General features: G+C 48.0%; 1 protein-coding gene across 3 annotated transcripts in view; it reads right to left on the bottom strand.

Moving 5' to 3' along the window:
- Positions 1–10,177, bottom strand: part of LOC144165242 (trafficking kinesin-binding protein 1-like) — a 31,710-nt gene extending 21,533 nt beyond the window's left edge. Inside the window, exons 1-4 of one of the 3 annotated variants that reach the window (XM_077695371.1) lie at positions 9,922–10,177; positions 5,866–6,034; positions 5,589–5,704; positions 767–1,034 (exon numbers count right to left, since the gene is read on the bottom strand). In XM_077695371.1, coding sequence (XP_077551497.1) covers positions 832–1,034; positions 5,589–5,607 — 222 coding nt within the window. In that variant the 5' untranslated portion in view covers positions 5,608–5,704; positions 5,866–6,034; positions 9,922–10,177 and the 3' untranslated portion in view covers positions 767–831. The remainder of the gene's footprint in view (positions 1–766; positions 1,035–5,588; positions 5,705–5,865; positions 6,035–9,921) is intronic. The other 2 variants (XM_077695370.1, XM_077695372.1) reach the window with 2 other exon arrangements.
- Between the last annotated feature and the right edge of the window lie 5,801 nt (positions 10,178–15,978).

The following is a 15,978-nucleotide window of genomic DNA, read 5'->3' as shown; positions in this document are numbered from 1 at the left end:
TTTCACACTTCCGTGTAAGGGCCGCACCCCATCAAAATCGCGGAAAAAAAGTGCGGCCCTTACACGAGTGTATACGGTAGTTCTTGCAACAGGCTGCACTCGATTTGCGCGACACAAATTTTGGCACACGTTTGGTGCACTTGCTTGCAAAATCGTGGTTTTTTTATCAGGATGGCGCAGAATACCTCATTTTGCGCAAATTGGCACATTTGGCGCAGGAGTGGAAGCACTGTGCCACATCGTGAGCCGACAAAATGTATGACGCCCCAAGCAGTGAGTGCCGAGTGCGAGTCATCCGAAGGGCTGCCCTGGCCAGGAGTGAATACGTGTCCTCCGCCTCTTGTCGAGTGGCAGTGCGACGAATGAGGAGGTCTCACCCATCGAGAAGTGGAGGAACAAACTAAACTACCAAGCGGGCAGCAGCCTAGCAAACAGTGCCTTCTTTGCTTAATTTAAGTTTTGTAGTACAACAAAGAACAATAAATCGAATAATTTGTCACGGTTCAACACACAGAAACTCAATCGACGCAGACAGATCTGACCGGCTAACCATTTTACTTTCTTCGCACCCGGCCTAGCCTCCCTCACAATCCCCTCCTCCCTCAGTCCTGATGATGATGATGACGATTGTGCCGCCGTCACATAGTGCCCTCTCTCTGTGGTCGTTGGCATCACCCTCACAGATTGATTGAAGTCAGCCCTCCTATACCTGCATCGCTCCCTCCCCCTTCCCCCCCATGGCAGCAGCAGCAGCAGCAGCGCTCACCCGTGGGGCGAGGGCAGGGCGGCCTCCTGCAGGAGGGAGGCCTTGAGGGCCAGCTCGTGGCGCAGCTAGGTGAGGGCTTCCTGGGCCTGCAGCAGCTCCGCCTCCAGGGCGTCCGCCCTCCCGGCCAGCTCCCGCTTGTCCCGAAGCAGGCCCTGGCCGATGTGGGCGGCCAGCTCCAGGTCGCGCTCCTCCTCCTCCAGAAGCCGCGTCAGGGCCTCCGGGTCGCTGTACGTCCGTGTCATTTTGCTCACCCGCTCACCAGACACCACTGCGGAAATGGGTAGAATGGGTCATCAAGAGAGCTGCTGACATGCTGACAGCATGGCTACAAGAGAGGCACCGAGTTTGGTTTGTCCCGAGAACTGCCACACCTTGCAGAGGAAACAGCAGCGTAGGCGGCATCACGGGGAAAACTGCCTCAAGACTGGGTATTCAGATTATGGGGCTTAATACGCCGAAGCCCCGCCGAAGCCCATGAGGTGCACCGTGGCGGAGGGCTGCGGATTCATTTCAACAACCTCAGGATTTTCAATGAATGCCGAAAATCTCGACAGACTCTCAAATGGTCTTATTTCTCTATTTTATGATATAAGGTTTTATAAAACTCGTCAAAGAACTGTTTAGTTTTATTTAACTTCTAGGTGGCGCTGGCTGCAACAGGGGTTCTCTGTGGAATGCCTGCGCTCCACACAATTTTGTCATCGCAAAAGGGACCCGCACTCTCCATTGGTTTTTTTCCCCCGCACGACACACCTGTACCTTCTAGTACACTGTACTGACGCCAACACTTGCATCCCTTTCACTGTTTGTGTTATGCTGCGACTTGTGCAAGAAGCAATCCCTTCAACATGCCACCTTTTACTCAGGAGTGCCAGAGTTACTCAGGGAACGAAAGTGGGCGTCACTCTAACGAAAAAAAGATGTGCCCATCTACAAGCAGTGGTTGGCAGCCAGAAGGCACTGTCACCAAACGCACCTACCTTAAAAAAAAAGAAGTACATCACAAACAAAAGCCTGTGATTACCTCAACATCATTTCCCCCCCTTACTACTTTGCACGACTATTGTTTGAACTGTAGTCGTCGCACCACCCTCCCCCACTCGAATGTGCACACCACAACAATCTGGAGTGCAGTAGAGGGATAGGGAGGCGGTGCACATGGACAACCAAAATAAACACAAGAAACTAGAAAGAAATTTAAGGGAAGTTTCGTCGTTGAAGCACATCAGGAGCCCTGTTCCTCCCCGGAGCCACCTGTTCAACTGGCACACAAGGCACAGAAGGCCAGGAACCCTAAGAAGGAATGCAGACAGGTCAAGCATTGGGCGCTGGCACTGTCCCGGAACCCATTCCCTTCCTGCTCCAATTTTTTTTGATGCAGTTATTATGTCCTGTGTGTAACAACTAAAAAATATTGTAACTAACCTGGATTACGGGGCAGGACAGAAGCCAACACCTGCATTTGCAGCATAAGCTGGGCACCACTGAGCCAAGAAAACTTGCTATTGACTCATGATCACGCTCACGAGCACGTGCCCGCATAACCGCCTGCTCTACAGATGAACGAATCACCCGTGGCCTACCCATAGACCAGCGAACGGGAATTTAGGCCATCATCATCATCATCTAAGCTCCTTAAGGTGGGCTTTACTGTTAGCACTCAGCATACACAATTCGCCTGTTGAAGTGAGTTATTTCAAACCTCGTTTGAAAAACAATGCGCAGGAAGCCTTGCCTACATATTTCCCCCTCCCATCTTTTGGTCGGCCGCGCCCCCCCACCCTCCCCCACGAAAAAAATTCCTGGCTACGCCCCTGGTGTCGATCGTTTCATTATCTCCGCGCACAAGCTCGCAGTCAAAGACAACAATAACTCAGTGTTTTATAACACCGCAATGAGTCCGAAATTTCACTTCAAGTACACACCGCACCTCACACTCAAGGCCGAAACACGGCGAATTCGCGGGCACCACGTTGTTTTGGATGGACTCCTGTCTTAGAACGCTTCCCGTGGTCGAAATCAAACCTGGGTCCCTCACGCCACGAAGCAGACTTCTATCTGACTGACATTCCGGCACGGTCGAAGCAGTCTGGATTTGGAGAGGGGCGTGGACGTGAAGAATCAGTAGAGAATGCCCTCCTTTATCTAACGACGACGATGGTTGAACATTAAAGAAAGCCACTGAATGTCGTATCAGTAAAACACCAGAGAGCACAATTGCAGTGCAGTAAACCGCCCCAATAAGAATGAGGTGTTCGCATAAACAGTGCACAGCCTTACACCATGCACTCGACCAATAGGAGATCGTCACGGAAGATCACGCCACATAGACGGAACACGGTGATGGAATTGATTTTGATAAGTTTTGTGTTCCCCCATTGCTGTCGTTTCGACAAAAGGGTGTACATTGACTTATCTGGATCGAAATCTTTTTATTAAAAAAGATGGTAGAGGAAACGCCGTCGCAGGTGGAGGGTGATTACATGTCTTTTAAATCACGTTTCAACAGTTAACAGTCGAGTCGCCTGGCAAAGGCACTTTTCTGCTGTGTTTATGCGATTTTCTTTTTTCCTAATTTCCCGCTGCGGGTGCACAATGCCTAGGACCGCTGCGTCGTGCTCTACGCTGTTGTACGGCAGCACCAGGAACTTACCAAATAACATTACGAGTCGGGTTTGTCACTGAACTTGGTAGAGAAGTAAACAAGGGATCATAAAAAAACTTTGATCGCTCCGCCAATGTATCTTCCTCTCAATCTCTTCCTGAACTAACTCCACAAACCGCTAATAGATATCTTTATTTCACATTTTCGCTTGTGGTTATCCTGTTCTTGGCAGTGTCGTTCCTGCATTTCTCCCTTTGGAGAGCCCATTGGATCTGGTTCCTTGTCTGCCAAGTAAGGGTAGGTGTATCTTACAGGCGTATCTATTAGATGCACCTAATTTGATTGATTGATTGATTGATGATGGTGGAGGTAAACGGGTTGATGCCACTAAGGCGAAAAGGCGTGCCACCGTGGAGGGCTCCGGATTATTGTGACCACCTGGGGATATTTAACGCGCGCCGAAATCTGAAACACACGGGTGTTTTTACTTTTCACCTCCATCACAAAAGCGGATACACTCAACTTCATTCCTCTTTGCAGGTTTACGCACCTGTATGGTGGACACTAGGTGTTCATCGTGTCTGCACTAGTAACAGTCGGCACCCTCGCCCCCTCCCCTAATTTGCATAGAAAAGTTGCTTTGAGTTGGCCTGGGTACGTGCCTGGCTGCAGCTGTTGCACATTGAACATTTCATTTTTCTCTGAACACAAGTGCACCCAACTAGTCCCAGTGGTGGCATAATGCCAAGAGAAACATAACTGAGGGTGCGGCTGAAACGACCCTTTTCTGGCACATTGTTCCAGCAATATTTACTGTCATAGCCTTTACGGCACATATGTTTTGGCGCTGGAGGCAAAAAGCCCACACAAGATGTGAAGGGACAGTGGGCACACTTCTTGGCCTGTCCTAGCTTTCCTGTCAGTAACAGGAAGTACTGAGAAAGGAGCGAAAGAGGAGTTCTGCAAAAAGCAATCGAGAAGCCCAACAATCAACATCAGCCTAGCTCCTCTCTGCTACACCTGGGGTTCCCCAGGGGTAAGTGCCTCAGCCACTGTTATTTCTGGCATTCATTATTAAGATCGTGGCTTTCACTAAAACATTAGGCTTTATTTAGAGATGACTGTAGCATACGGAAAGAAATGACCATGCGTATGAGATAGCGCTGCCGGCAGACCTTGAAAAAATAGTTTTGGTGCTGCACATGGTGCGTGCCTTTGAACATTGCCAAGAACCAGAATTACGTTTCCAAATAGTACCACTGCCATACAAAGCTCGGTCGCCTGGCTTAGTATCTCACTGCAGCAAATGCATTTGTGCATTCCTTTCCTACATGACATATATCTTAGGCACACAGCTGAAGCCCAGGACCTGTACTTAGACACCTCACCTACACACCTTCTCATCATCAACACCAATGTAAGACAAAAGAAACAGCTGCACATGCCTCTATTTTAATGAATTTGTTTTCACTACGCACCACCAAACACTGAAACTTCCTTCCACTTCACATCATGGGATTGGAAGTGACACACGGTTGTTTGAAGTCATAACCAAGCATTTGTTCACCAAGCGGTACTGTTTAGGCCTTTGTGCCCCCATTAAGGTCCTATACCTCGTTCTATACACTGACCACCACACTACTTTTGCATCACATTCCAACCGAAAACTGCAGCACCTGTGCTTGCTTGTTATTTTCACCCTTTTTTTTTCCGTTATCTTGTCATTTATTCCGTTAAAATGTTCCTCATGACTGTTTCATTCTGAACTGATACTATTTCTATGCCTTGTCAGGTGAATGCAGGCACTGATATAAATAACAAACCAGCTACAATATTTCGTCAATGCAGTGTGTCACCACACTGCCACGACCAATCTGGTTATGTAAAATATCATGGACACCAAAGCCTATGGCGGTTGGCGCTATAAATTCTGTTGCAGACAAAAAAATGAAGAATGAAAAACCGAACTGACCCACATTTGACAGCGGTGTAGCTCACTACAACCCACCAGGCCTGTGCCAGAAGTGGTACACACCAAATTTGTTTCCTCGACAGCGATGATGACTATCATGTTTAATGGCACGAGGGCTTCGAGGCCAAACAACACGAAGAAAATTCCACCATCTTCCCATAGGGGAACCCTGAGTAGTATGCGAAGCAGCCATGGGGTCGACTCAAGTCGACTGCGTTTAGGTTGTCCGCAGACATCATGCTCACCTCGTCTATGATCACGCATTTCACGTTGCGGAAGGCCACGCGGATGCTGCTGCTGCTGGGAGGCATGCACACTGCCAGGAGTAGGCCACCCACCGCGTGCGCAAGCTGAACCGCCCCTATCATGAACACATGGAAGAAGCCCGAAGAGGTCAGTCCCCACAAAAGCTCACTAGCGAGTCAATACGGCTAAAATATCAGTGAAGCAATCCTGCACAATGACTCCAGACTAGTCTGGGAGCCAATGCAGTATGCGATTAAATTAAAAGCAACCACTCACGATGAACAGGCTTGTTCGTACCTGGGGTCATGGGTACGAATAGCCTCTGCAGGACACTGGAGATCTAAGACAATGATGAGGCCCACAGGATGGCCCGCCAGCAGGCACTCTTGCCCACAGCATGAAGAAGTCTCGAGGCCTGCTCATGTGGCATCCACACCTGCACATCCTGGAGGAAGCGTTCAAGGGAAGAATCGCAGATATGACGCTATTCCTGGCGGTTTTTTTTTTTTTTTGAACACCCTTTGCGCACGCATTTGCATGGACAGAAAAAGATTGCCATAATGAGATTAGGAGCAGGACTGGCAAATGACTAGAGCAAAGATCTCGCTTTAAATGTGAGATGGTGCCCCTAAGGCACAGAACTGCCAGCAGCAGGGTTCGTACAGGCTTCAAAAGCAAAAATTCAAGGGTTTTCAAGGACTTTCAAGGACCAGAAAACACATTTTCAAGGTCCCCATCTAATGTTTTATCTGGGATTATTTATAACTTTTCCAACACAATGCAAAAGTGTTTTATTGCACAATAACTAAGCACATATGAACCTAACGGGTTCGTATATGCTCCCCCAAGTTTCTTTTTTTTTATTTCATGGCTGGTATTTAGAGTTTTTTTTCTTTGTGTTTTGCTGAGGCTGTTTGATTTCTAAACTTAATTAATGTTGCCTGCATCTCCTGCTTTGTCAGCAAGAGTATCAGCTGAAATTAAATCGAGCAAGTATTGCTTCAAGGCAGGATGAACTACGTACACGTCCACCATTTGCACGTAAAAGCAAACGTATATGGAGCGTATGAGGCACAGCAAACATGAAATGAGCAAGCGTCCACAGACTAGATGGAAGATGCAAGATAGAGAACAGAAGCTGGCTTTCACTGGATTGTGCCGTGATGTGGATTGGATTGACAAGTGCCTGCTCCCAATGTTGCCTTGTAATAATGAAAATCCACCAAACTTGTAATTTCACGCAATACACTGAAACTTGATTGTAATGTTACAATGTGTCTTTACATTTGTTAACACCTAACATCCATGACAAACACTTTAAATTCTTGTGAAAAGACAGGGCCATTGATTCTCTCAGGAAAAATCGAGGGTTTGCAAGGACCATTTAAAAATTCCAGGACTTTCCACGTCTTGAAATCGACACTTCTAAATTCAAGGGTTTTCAAAGTTTTCAAGGACCTGTGCGAACCCTGCAGCAGAGAGGCTGGCATAAAAATTGCCTTACTGTATTTGCAAAATATTTTATGATGCATACATGGTAAAGAAGAAATATAACCCACTCACAAGAGGTTCAGAGTCATTGAAATCAGGGTAGAGCACATCAGTTTACAAATGAAGACGACACAAGGGAAAAAATACTGGGGGAGAGAGGGTTTCGTGCCGCATACGGCTGGCATAAAGGATTGTTGTGTCAGTACTTGAAGCTCCAAAACAATTTTCTGCAGCAAAAATGCAAAAAATCGCCTTAAAAGTAGACATTGTTTGGTACGACGCTTTCGAAGATTATTGCTGACTGGGTGCTTCCTTAAAAGGAAGCCCCCAGCACTATAAAAAGCCACAGCTTTTCAGACCTACTCACACGAAGAACAAACTGCTAGAAGCAGGGTTCAACTGAGTGTCATACTTAATGTGTTAAAAGCAGCTGTTTCTTCTCATTTCCACAGAAACTGCACAGCAGAAACCTGTCAGGAGCTCTTGTACTGCGTGGATGTGACTGACTCAAACTGTTTAATTTTTTAGACATGTTGCCACCCTAAGAAAGGTGTGTACTAATAATAACCATTATAGGCTATGACCTTACTGATTTACAATGAAAATGAACAAGCCGACAACATTTGTGTAATGGCTGTGGCGCTTTCACAACCCCACACCGAAAAGCCTGTGTACGACGCTGTTAACAGGAGACAGTGAACGTTCCTGGCAGATGCAGGGTGCTTATAAAAGAAAGATTTTTTTAACACTTGTTTTTGCTGAAACAGCAAAACTGCGAACTCAAAGGATTAATGCCATTACTCAGGTAAGCACAAATTACCCAGGTGTCCTTTGTACTTTCACTGCAGTTAGCCTAAAATGGTGCAAAACGGATGAGGACCTTAAAATCGTGCTGTTGTGACATACTACACTTCACGTCAACAGCGTGCACATTGCAGAAGAAAATGCTTCCCTTGCAAACCCGAAAATAGTTCCGTGCATCTTTGGTTATAAAACACAGTATTCTTCAGAAAATATCCAATGCCAAGCAGTTTTTAGATTCAGTGCTCATTACACTGCCCGTAAACATCACTATCTGTTGACGCACCCCTGCCATTCAGGTTGAAAACGAACGCAGATGGGTTCCCACTTTCAGTCGAACAATGTCGGCTGGTGTTCTTGTGTCTCACTAAAATAATGACACCCAAACTCATACCCCGCAGATCAATCAAGCCTGCTAAGTCCCGGAGGTGTAATAGGGCAGCTGAAGAAGCCAGTGGCCTTCAGTGGGTACAAATATAGTACTTGTAATGAGGTGTGTGTGCCGTGTTTCCATAGCAGCCAATCTCCTGAATAGTATGGGTGTGACCCATGAAGAAGAAGAAGAGGAGAAGAGGTTTGTTCTCGGAGGCAGCAAGACGGCCCCCCTCGCGGTGTAGGCCCGAGGACCGTCGCTGGCTCTCCTGTCTGAGCCACTGCCCAAGCTGCCAAGGAGACGACGGCCGACAACGAGACAACAAGAAGCTGTTGCACCCGTCGGAGTGAGCGGTGTTCCGATAGCATGGAGAGAGAAAGAGAAAAAACTTTATTATGTACATTCTATGTTACTGAGGTGTGGTGACCGACTGCTGCATCTTGCTGGTGACCTCGGCCGCTCGTTCCATTAGATTCTTCTGAACCTGCAGGTCTGAGCTGCCCAGCGGCTCCTCCCAGTGCTCGCCAGTGGGTATTAAGGGAAAAGGGTCTTCGGGGGCACGATCAGCGAGGCCTAGCCGTGGCTCAGGCCTAAGCCCTTCCGTCCCGCAGCTAGCCATCGGCCACCGTCACGTGGTTGTCCAGTGAGACACCTCCACGACTCCAGTAAACTCCCCGTGGCCAGCCAGGGAACTGCGGTTCCGAGTTGTCACATCCAGACCGACTCATCTCTGTGATCCCCGTCTGTGAGCGTATGACTTGATGACTGTCTGCAATAATCCGCACCTGTGATTTCCGCGTGTAGTTTGCCGCTTTGTACATCAATGGAGTTATTACAGTTGGTGTGTGTGCCTTTGCAAGAAAGCAGTCCAGGCTTGTGACTTTCTACGCGGTCCGGCCCAACATTCATTACAGTACTAAACATGTCTCTCGAAACAGAGAGGGAGCGGGCGGATCTGGACCGGTGTTTAGGTAAACATGGGTTCACCATGGCTGAGATTATGCAAAGCAAGTAATCACGATCTGCGTTGTACACTCAAGATCATAAGCGATTTCCGGCAGTGGCCATTTTTGGCTAAAAAGGGAAATGTCTTCGTCCCTCCAAGGTTTAGAAAGAGGTCTTTCTTCTTTCTCTTAGGTTGTATAATGTTTGGTTTTTTTTTTTTTCTTTCTTTCTTTCTTATTAAGCCACAGCGGCCTACGAATTTCGCCCAGCGGCAAAGCAACTGTCCACACTACCGTATACAAGCCTAGCCAATGAAAGGTGATCTCCCCACAAAATGCCGACCAGAGATGCCCTAAATGGTATAACAGAAAACGTGACCGCAAGAAATAGGCGACAGATTTTGTATGCCCTAATCTGTAGCGCCGAACTGACGAAAAACGGTATTTGCGTCCTCGAGATAACAAGTCATACATCGAGGCACTCGCCAACCAGTTTCATTTTACGAACTAATTCCGTTTTAAAAGCATACCACGATACCGCGGGCATTTGACAGCCACATCCCAATCTCGGCACTCAGGGTCACGATACTCTACACCTCGATAAACACAGTTATCGCTCCCTCATACTGAGCGGTACACAGAACGCAGGCATTAACCACCGTGCATACGGTGGTTAGTTTATCGCACTGGCGAAAACGGCGATAAAGAGAGGATAACACTGACCTGACATAGGGAGGCCCGCCAACGTGACCGCTGGAACAGCACAGACGATGTGGGCGACCGGCGAATCCGACGTTGCGAAGGTATTCAGGATTAGGTACGTTGCTCCATCACCATTGTTCGAAGGCGTGCACACGATTATGCGATACAGAGTGTAAAGAGCGAGCATGATCTTCCATGTCACACGTTTCGGAACTTTTGCAACAAGCGCGAACTTTTGCTGAAGCGCAAAAAAAATGTCTCAATTTTCAAACGCAAAAAAAAAAAAGACTATTCCATGGTTGCCAGCCGGCGATGTTACATTGGTTACATGTTCAGCTTGTGGGAAAACTATTGAATTCTCCGATAAGCAATAAAGTCATGCGGTAGTAGTCGTTAAACAATCTCTGGACACATTTCATTAGTATTACTTAATTGAATTACTTTTCTTAAAATTTCAAATACACCCACACAGACGAGCAGACGACGCTGCTCAAACTGTCGCCGTAAGTTTGATAGCGCGTTCAGCAGGATCGTCTTGGTATTTCGTGTTGGAAATGAGTACGCGAATCAACTTCTACGAGGTACGTCATTATATAACTAAAGAAAAGTTCAGTAGGCCTCCAGAACAGATCCAGTGTCGCTGCAAAAACACAAAACCCAACGACTCGGTGGAAAACATGGGTAAGACATCTCGGAGCTGCTAAAAACAAGCCGTGTTTCTCAAACTTCCTGCGCAAATTCAAGTTAACGGGCAGTATGTTTTATGGTTGTGCCTTCTATTGAAGAGCATAAGCATGCCGAGAGCCACAGTGAGATGCTCGGACGACGGATTTAGTCGTTCCGGAGGGCAATGGGGCAAGGGGGCTCAGGCTCCCCTTTTGCCAAACAGGGGTTAGTCCCCCAGATCATGGCCAGACTACAAAATTCATGATTCCACAAACCGCAAAAAAAGCTGTAGTGGTCCAAAGCACGAAGCTCAATGCGATCACTCATCGAATTTCTAGCAAAACACACATTTTGTCTGCACGGGCTAATTTTTATTTAGAATCTATTCCCAAAAAAGCCATTTACACTAACAATTTTAGACGATACCACCTATTTAAGGATGTAAATTTAACATTTAAGGATGCTAATAAACCCGGCTAACGTTTACGTATGCAACGTTCCTTAATTGTCCACGACGACCTCGCGCTCTGGAAAAACAAAAATAATAACCTGAATACTTATAATCACAATAATAATTGCCATCACGACTCTCTAGAGCGCTCCCTCTCCCTCAAAATACTTCCCACGCCTCTTAACTCTTCAGGTTGAAAGCGATGCTAGGGTCTCTGTCGATATGCTCCTCTAAATTAACTGCGCGACTTTCCCTTTCCGTAATTCTGGCTTTACTCTACTCTGCTGTATCCCTTCTTTGTAAAACCGTGGGCCTTGTATAACGTGAGACGGTAATCATGCAACCGCCGTGGTGGCTCAGTGGCTAAGGCGTAGCGCTGCTGAGCACGATCGCGGGTTCGACTCCCGGCCGCGGCGGCCGCTTTTCTGATGGAGGCGAAAAGCAAAAGCGCCCGTGTGTACGAGATTTCGGCACACGTTAAAGATCCCCATGTGGTCAAAATTAATCCGGAGCCCTCCACTCCGGCGAGCCTCATCGCCTGCGTTGCATCGGCGCGTTAAAACCTTCCAATCAAATCGCGGTAATCATGCGTATGCACCGAACTTCCAGATCTAACCCCACCAGCACCGGAGTTGAAGGCCACGCGTACTGCACGGAAGCGCCCTCGGAGGGGGAACTCCCGTAAGCCAACATTTCACTCCTTCATATGTGTTTTCCGACGATGTCGTAGGCGTTTTTTTTTTTTTTTTTTTTGAGGAGATTCTGTTCCGTCTCTCTTTTCCCCATCTGTAGGGGTTTGCGTGCGCTGTAGCAAAGCATTGGCTATGCAGCACGCCGTACAATACTAGGAAGTTACGGGTCAATAAGGCCGGAAGTAGGAAGTATGCTCAACCCCTATATATCTTTCATTGATTATGAGAAAGCATTTGACCCTCTCAAAACCTCAGCAGTCATTCAGGCATTGCAGAATAAGGGTGTAGACGAGCATGACGTAAGAATACTAAAGGACATCTACAATGGGTCCACAGCTACCTCCATAAGGGCGTCCGACGAGGAGACACAATCTCTCCAATGTTATTCATAGCATGTTTACAAGAAGTATTCAGAAAATTGGATTGGGAACAGGTGGGTCGAGTACGGGTTAATGGAGAATACCTCAGTAACCTAGGAATTGCAAAGCATGCTTTCCGCACTGGGCGAACAGAGTAGAACCGTGGGCCTGAAAATTAATATGCAGAAAACTAAAGTACCTAGGGACAGCACAGCGATTTGAGATAGGTGGCGAGGCAGGGGAAGTGGTAAGAGAATATATCAATTTAGGCTGAATAGCAACCCCGGACCCCAACCATGAGGGAGAGATAATTAGAAAGATAAGAATAGGGTAGAGTCCATTCGGCAGGCATTCTCAGATAATAAATGACAGTCTACGATTGTCCCTAAAGAAGAAAGTGTATGACAGCTGCGTGTTACCGGTTCTCACCTACGGGGCAGAAACTTGGAGGCTCACTAAGAGGGTTCATCTTAAATTGAGGACGACTCAGCGAGCTATGGAACGGAAGAAGATAGGTGTAACATTAAGGGACAGGAAGAGAGCGCAGTGGGTCAAGAAACAACCGCGTATTAAGGACATATCAGTAGAAATTAAGAAGAAGAAATGGACGTGGGCAGGGCATGTAATGCGAAGGCAAGATAACCGTTCGTCACTAAGGGTAACAGAGTGGATCCCTAGGGCGCCAGAAAGTTAGATGGACAGAAGAGATCAAGAATTTTGCTGGTATAAATTGGTCGCAGTTAGCACAGGACCTGGATAATTGGAGATCCATGGGAGAGGCCTTTGCACTGCAGTGGGCGTGATAGGCTGATGAAAAAGGCCGAAAAGGTCCATTTTGCTCCATTGCATGACAACTTAGTTTCCGAGTTAAAGGAGGGCTGCTACGAAGCCCCCACAACGTGGGGTAACGTTTGGTGTTGATTGCACATGATCTTTAATGGCAGCCCGGGCCGAATTATCATACGCACCAGCACGACGGCGGACCAAACAATCTAGGTTTACACGGTTTTGCTGATAAAATGTGCTCAATTCGCGACTCCATCCATCATCGCGAGGGTCTTCCTTGTGCGTCATCCAGAGGGTGCAGTCGCAGAGATTCGGCATGGAAGAGCGAGGAAGAGAGAGGGCGACACATTTATTGGGCCCTGCGGTTTAGTGCGGCGTGGGGGCCGCCGGTGCGAGTCTCGTGTCAACCAACGGTGGCAGCACTAGTGACCAGGAGTGCTGGGACATCCAGGTCAGAGCTGCCCAGCGCACCCTATAACTGCTCATCGCTATTCACCCACGGGAAGGAATCTTGGGGGCATGCCCTCATGGAGCGGGCAAGTGTGGCCGGGGCACCACAAAGAAGGCAGTTCGGTGAGGGATACTGAGCGGGGTAGATGCGGTGGAGTACTGCCCGGCAAGTCAGGGTATTGGTTTGCAGGAGACGCCAGAGGCGTTCCTGATAGTTGGTGAGCCCTGGGTGAGCGGGTGGATAATGGCGACGGGCGAGGCGGTAATGCACGACGATGTCATGATAGGTGATTTGGTCGCCCTCCCCCCCCCCCCCCCGCGAATCGCGCACCGTGGTAGGGGGTGAGGCTATCCCCGGCACGGATAGTAAGCCCTCGTGCCACATTATGGGCCGGCTCGTTCCCTCCCAGACTAGCGTGCGCCGGGGTCCAAATAAGCTCGACCGGAGAGGTCTGGGGATTTTTGAAGGGGATTTTGGATGCCACGAGGGAAATGGGCCTACGGGCGACATGGCGACATTTTGAATGGCCGTTTTCGAATCTGGGATTATAACTGTTGGAGTATGCCGGGTTGCTAACGCAAGTGCTATTGCGGCCTCCTCCTCCAACGCTGGGCAGGTGGTACGTGCGGATAGAGAGGCAACATGGGGGGTTATTCGGGCTGAGAGGAGCATCCCCCCGTAACTACGTTGCAAAAGTCGAAACTTTGACACCAAGTACAGCACTATTGTCGGAATGTAGATTAAAATTAAGCCACCAAAACAAAGGCGAAAGAAGCAGACGATTACGTATGCAGAAGAATATGAAATCAAGAAAGCCAACTAATTTCTTCAGAGCCAGGAAACAGGGTATCTCTGGAAACTGCCATAGTACTAAGGTTAAGGTCTTGCTTGAGGACAGAGTCCCACAAGCAATGGAAAGCTTGGAGACAGCTGAACACACCGCAATCAAGCCAGAAATAAAACGTCCACCCTCTCGATGCACTGCCGCACAAGGGGGTCATGGTTCCCCCGAAACATTTGATATCGATGAGGGCGGGAGTGTAAGAGGCCACAATCTAACAGTTCCGATCATAATTTGCTAGCGCATCTCCGCACCATTGCTTCGATTTCTCCTGTCACAACGACGATTATGGGTCATTCCGCGCACGCCCACGGCACCATGAAGTTGTTCTTTTTTACAGACTTCTCATTATTCCCTTATTCTGGCTTTTCTTCAGCTTTTGTACTTCTCATGTCCCCTTCTGCATTGTATCGCTCTTAACAGTCGAACCTCGTTATAGTGAAGTTGTATCGGGAGAGCAAATTAGTTTGTTATATCCGACATTCGTTATAAAAGTAGAGGTAAAAAGCGGCTGTAACAAAAATGGACAATCTGGCTCGAGCAAAAATACTTGGTAAATGCATTTGTAAGGCTTCCAAGCCACTATAAACGAGGTAACCCTTAGCTTTCTCCTTGTTGCATCTCGAGCTGAATGAGCCGGAACACGAGAAATTCAGGGTTCACTTGACAAAACAGGCCTGCGTCTTTATTTATTTGATGAAGGATGTGATCTTCATCTCGTGGCTACTCACAGTCACAGCACTGAACAGGATGGACTTTTTTACAGTGTCCACGAAGAAAATGGTCCTTATACTTTTGCAGTTTCGGATGCCGGAGGGTTTTTCCAAGTAGCTTCTCAGCCTCCTGGTCAAATACTCCTTCGTTATGCCCGATATCGCGCGCGGCTCACGGTTTCAGTTTCGTTACGAAAGAATAAGTGCCACTGAAAGAAAGCGTGACCAACCAAAGATAGTATTTGCTATAGCCGATAATTCGCTATATAAGTGTAAGTGTTCGTTATAACGAGGTTCAACTGTATATTACTACTTTTCTTTCGAGGAGCCTGCTTGCAATAAAATACCGATATTTCGGCGGCATTCGAAAGGTCCTTCCCAAACAGGGACGCCACAGTCACGTGCCGCGGGGTCTTTCATCTGCATTCGCGCACCAAGACAAAACGAGCTAACAAAACGTGCCCTTGAGCTAGTTGGTTCATGGCTGTTTCAATAAGAGAATATGGCGTTAATCAGACGAGGACTAATGCCGTTTGTGTCTACCTTCCTCCATGTCAAGTAGGAGATGAGAGGAAGGAGGAGGCTAAGAAACCAGACAGCTTTCGATGCGGATGCAGGTGGAATGGTCAGCGCAGCGGGAAGCTTCCCCGAGACGGTTGTTGCCAGTTGAGGCCAAGTAGCGCGAAATGGTGACTGCAGCCGGCCCAATGGCTAAGGCTAGCCCTTCCAACAGCGGAGCGTGAGCGGATGCTACACAGCCAGCTTGCAGATGGGACGGATGGTGGCGGCTTGCGTTCTGGGTGCGACGGATTACCACTGTGCAAGATGTGGTTGCAGCCCCGCATGAAAGACTCCTGGGGGTGTGCTAAGAATCGGCGGCTGAGTGCGTCGCTGCCCCAATGCCCTGGGTCTTAAAAAGAGGAGCGCTAGCCTGTCGAGACTGCGCACTAATAAGGTTACGATTATTTGCTGAATACAATTACGGGACGATATCCTATGCACATTCGTTCCTTTGCCTTTTCTACGTCACCGACCCTAAGCGGATTGTGGTTGCTCTCTTTATGACGGCGTTTATCACGCACTGCCAGCGCGTATCGCCCTTTCCTGCTGGTTGATCGG

The sequence above is a fragment of the Haemaphysalis longicornis genome, unplaced genomic scaffold, assembly GCF_048455015.1.
Source record: "Haemaphysalis longicornis isolate Haplotype H1 unplaced genomic scaffold, Haemaphysalis longicornis Haplotype H1 scaffold_14, whole genome shotgun sequence".
Taxonomy (NCBI): Eukaryota; Metazoa; Arthropoda; class Arachnida; order Ixodida; family Ixodidae; genus Haemaphysalis; species Haemaphysalis longicornis.
This window is presented reverse-complemented; position numbering and strand designations above follow the sequence as displayed.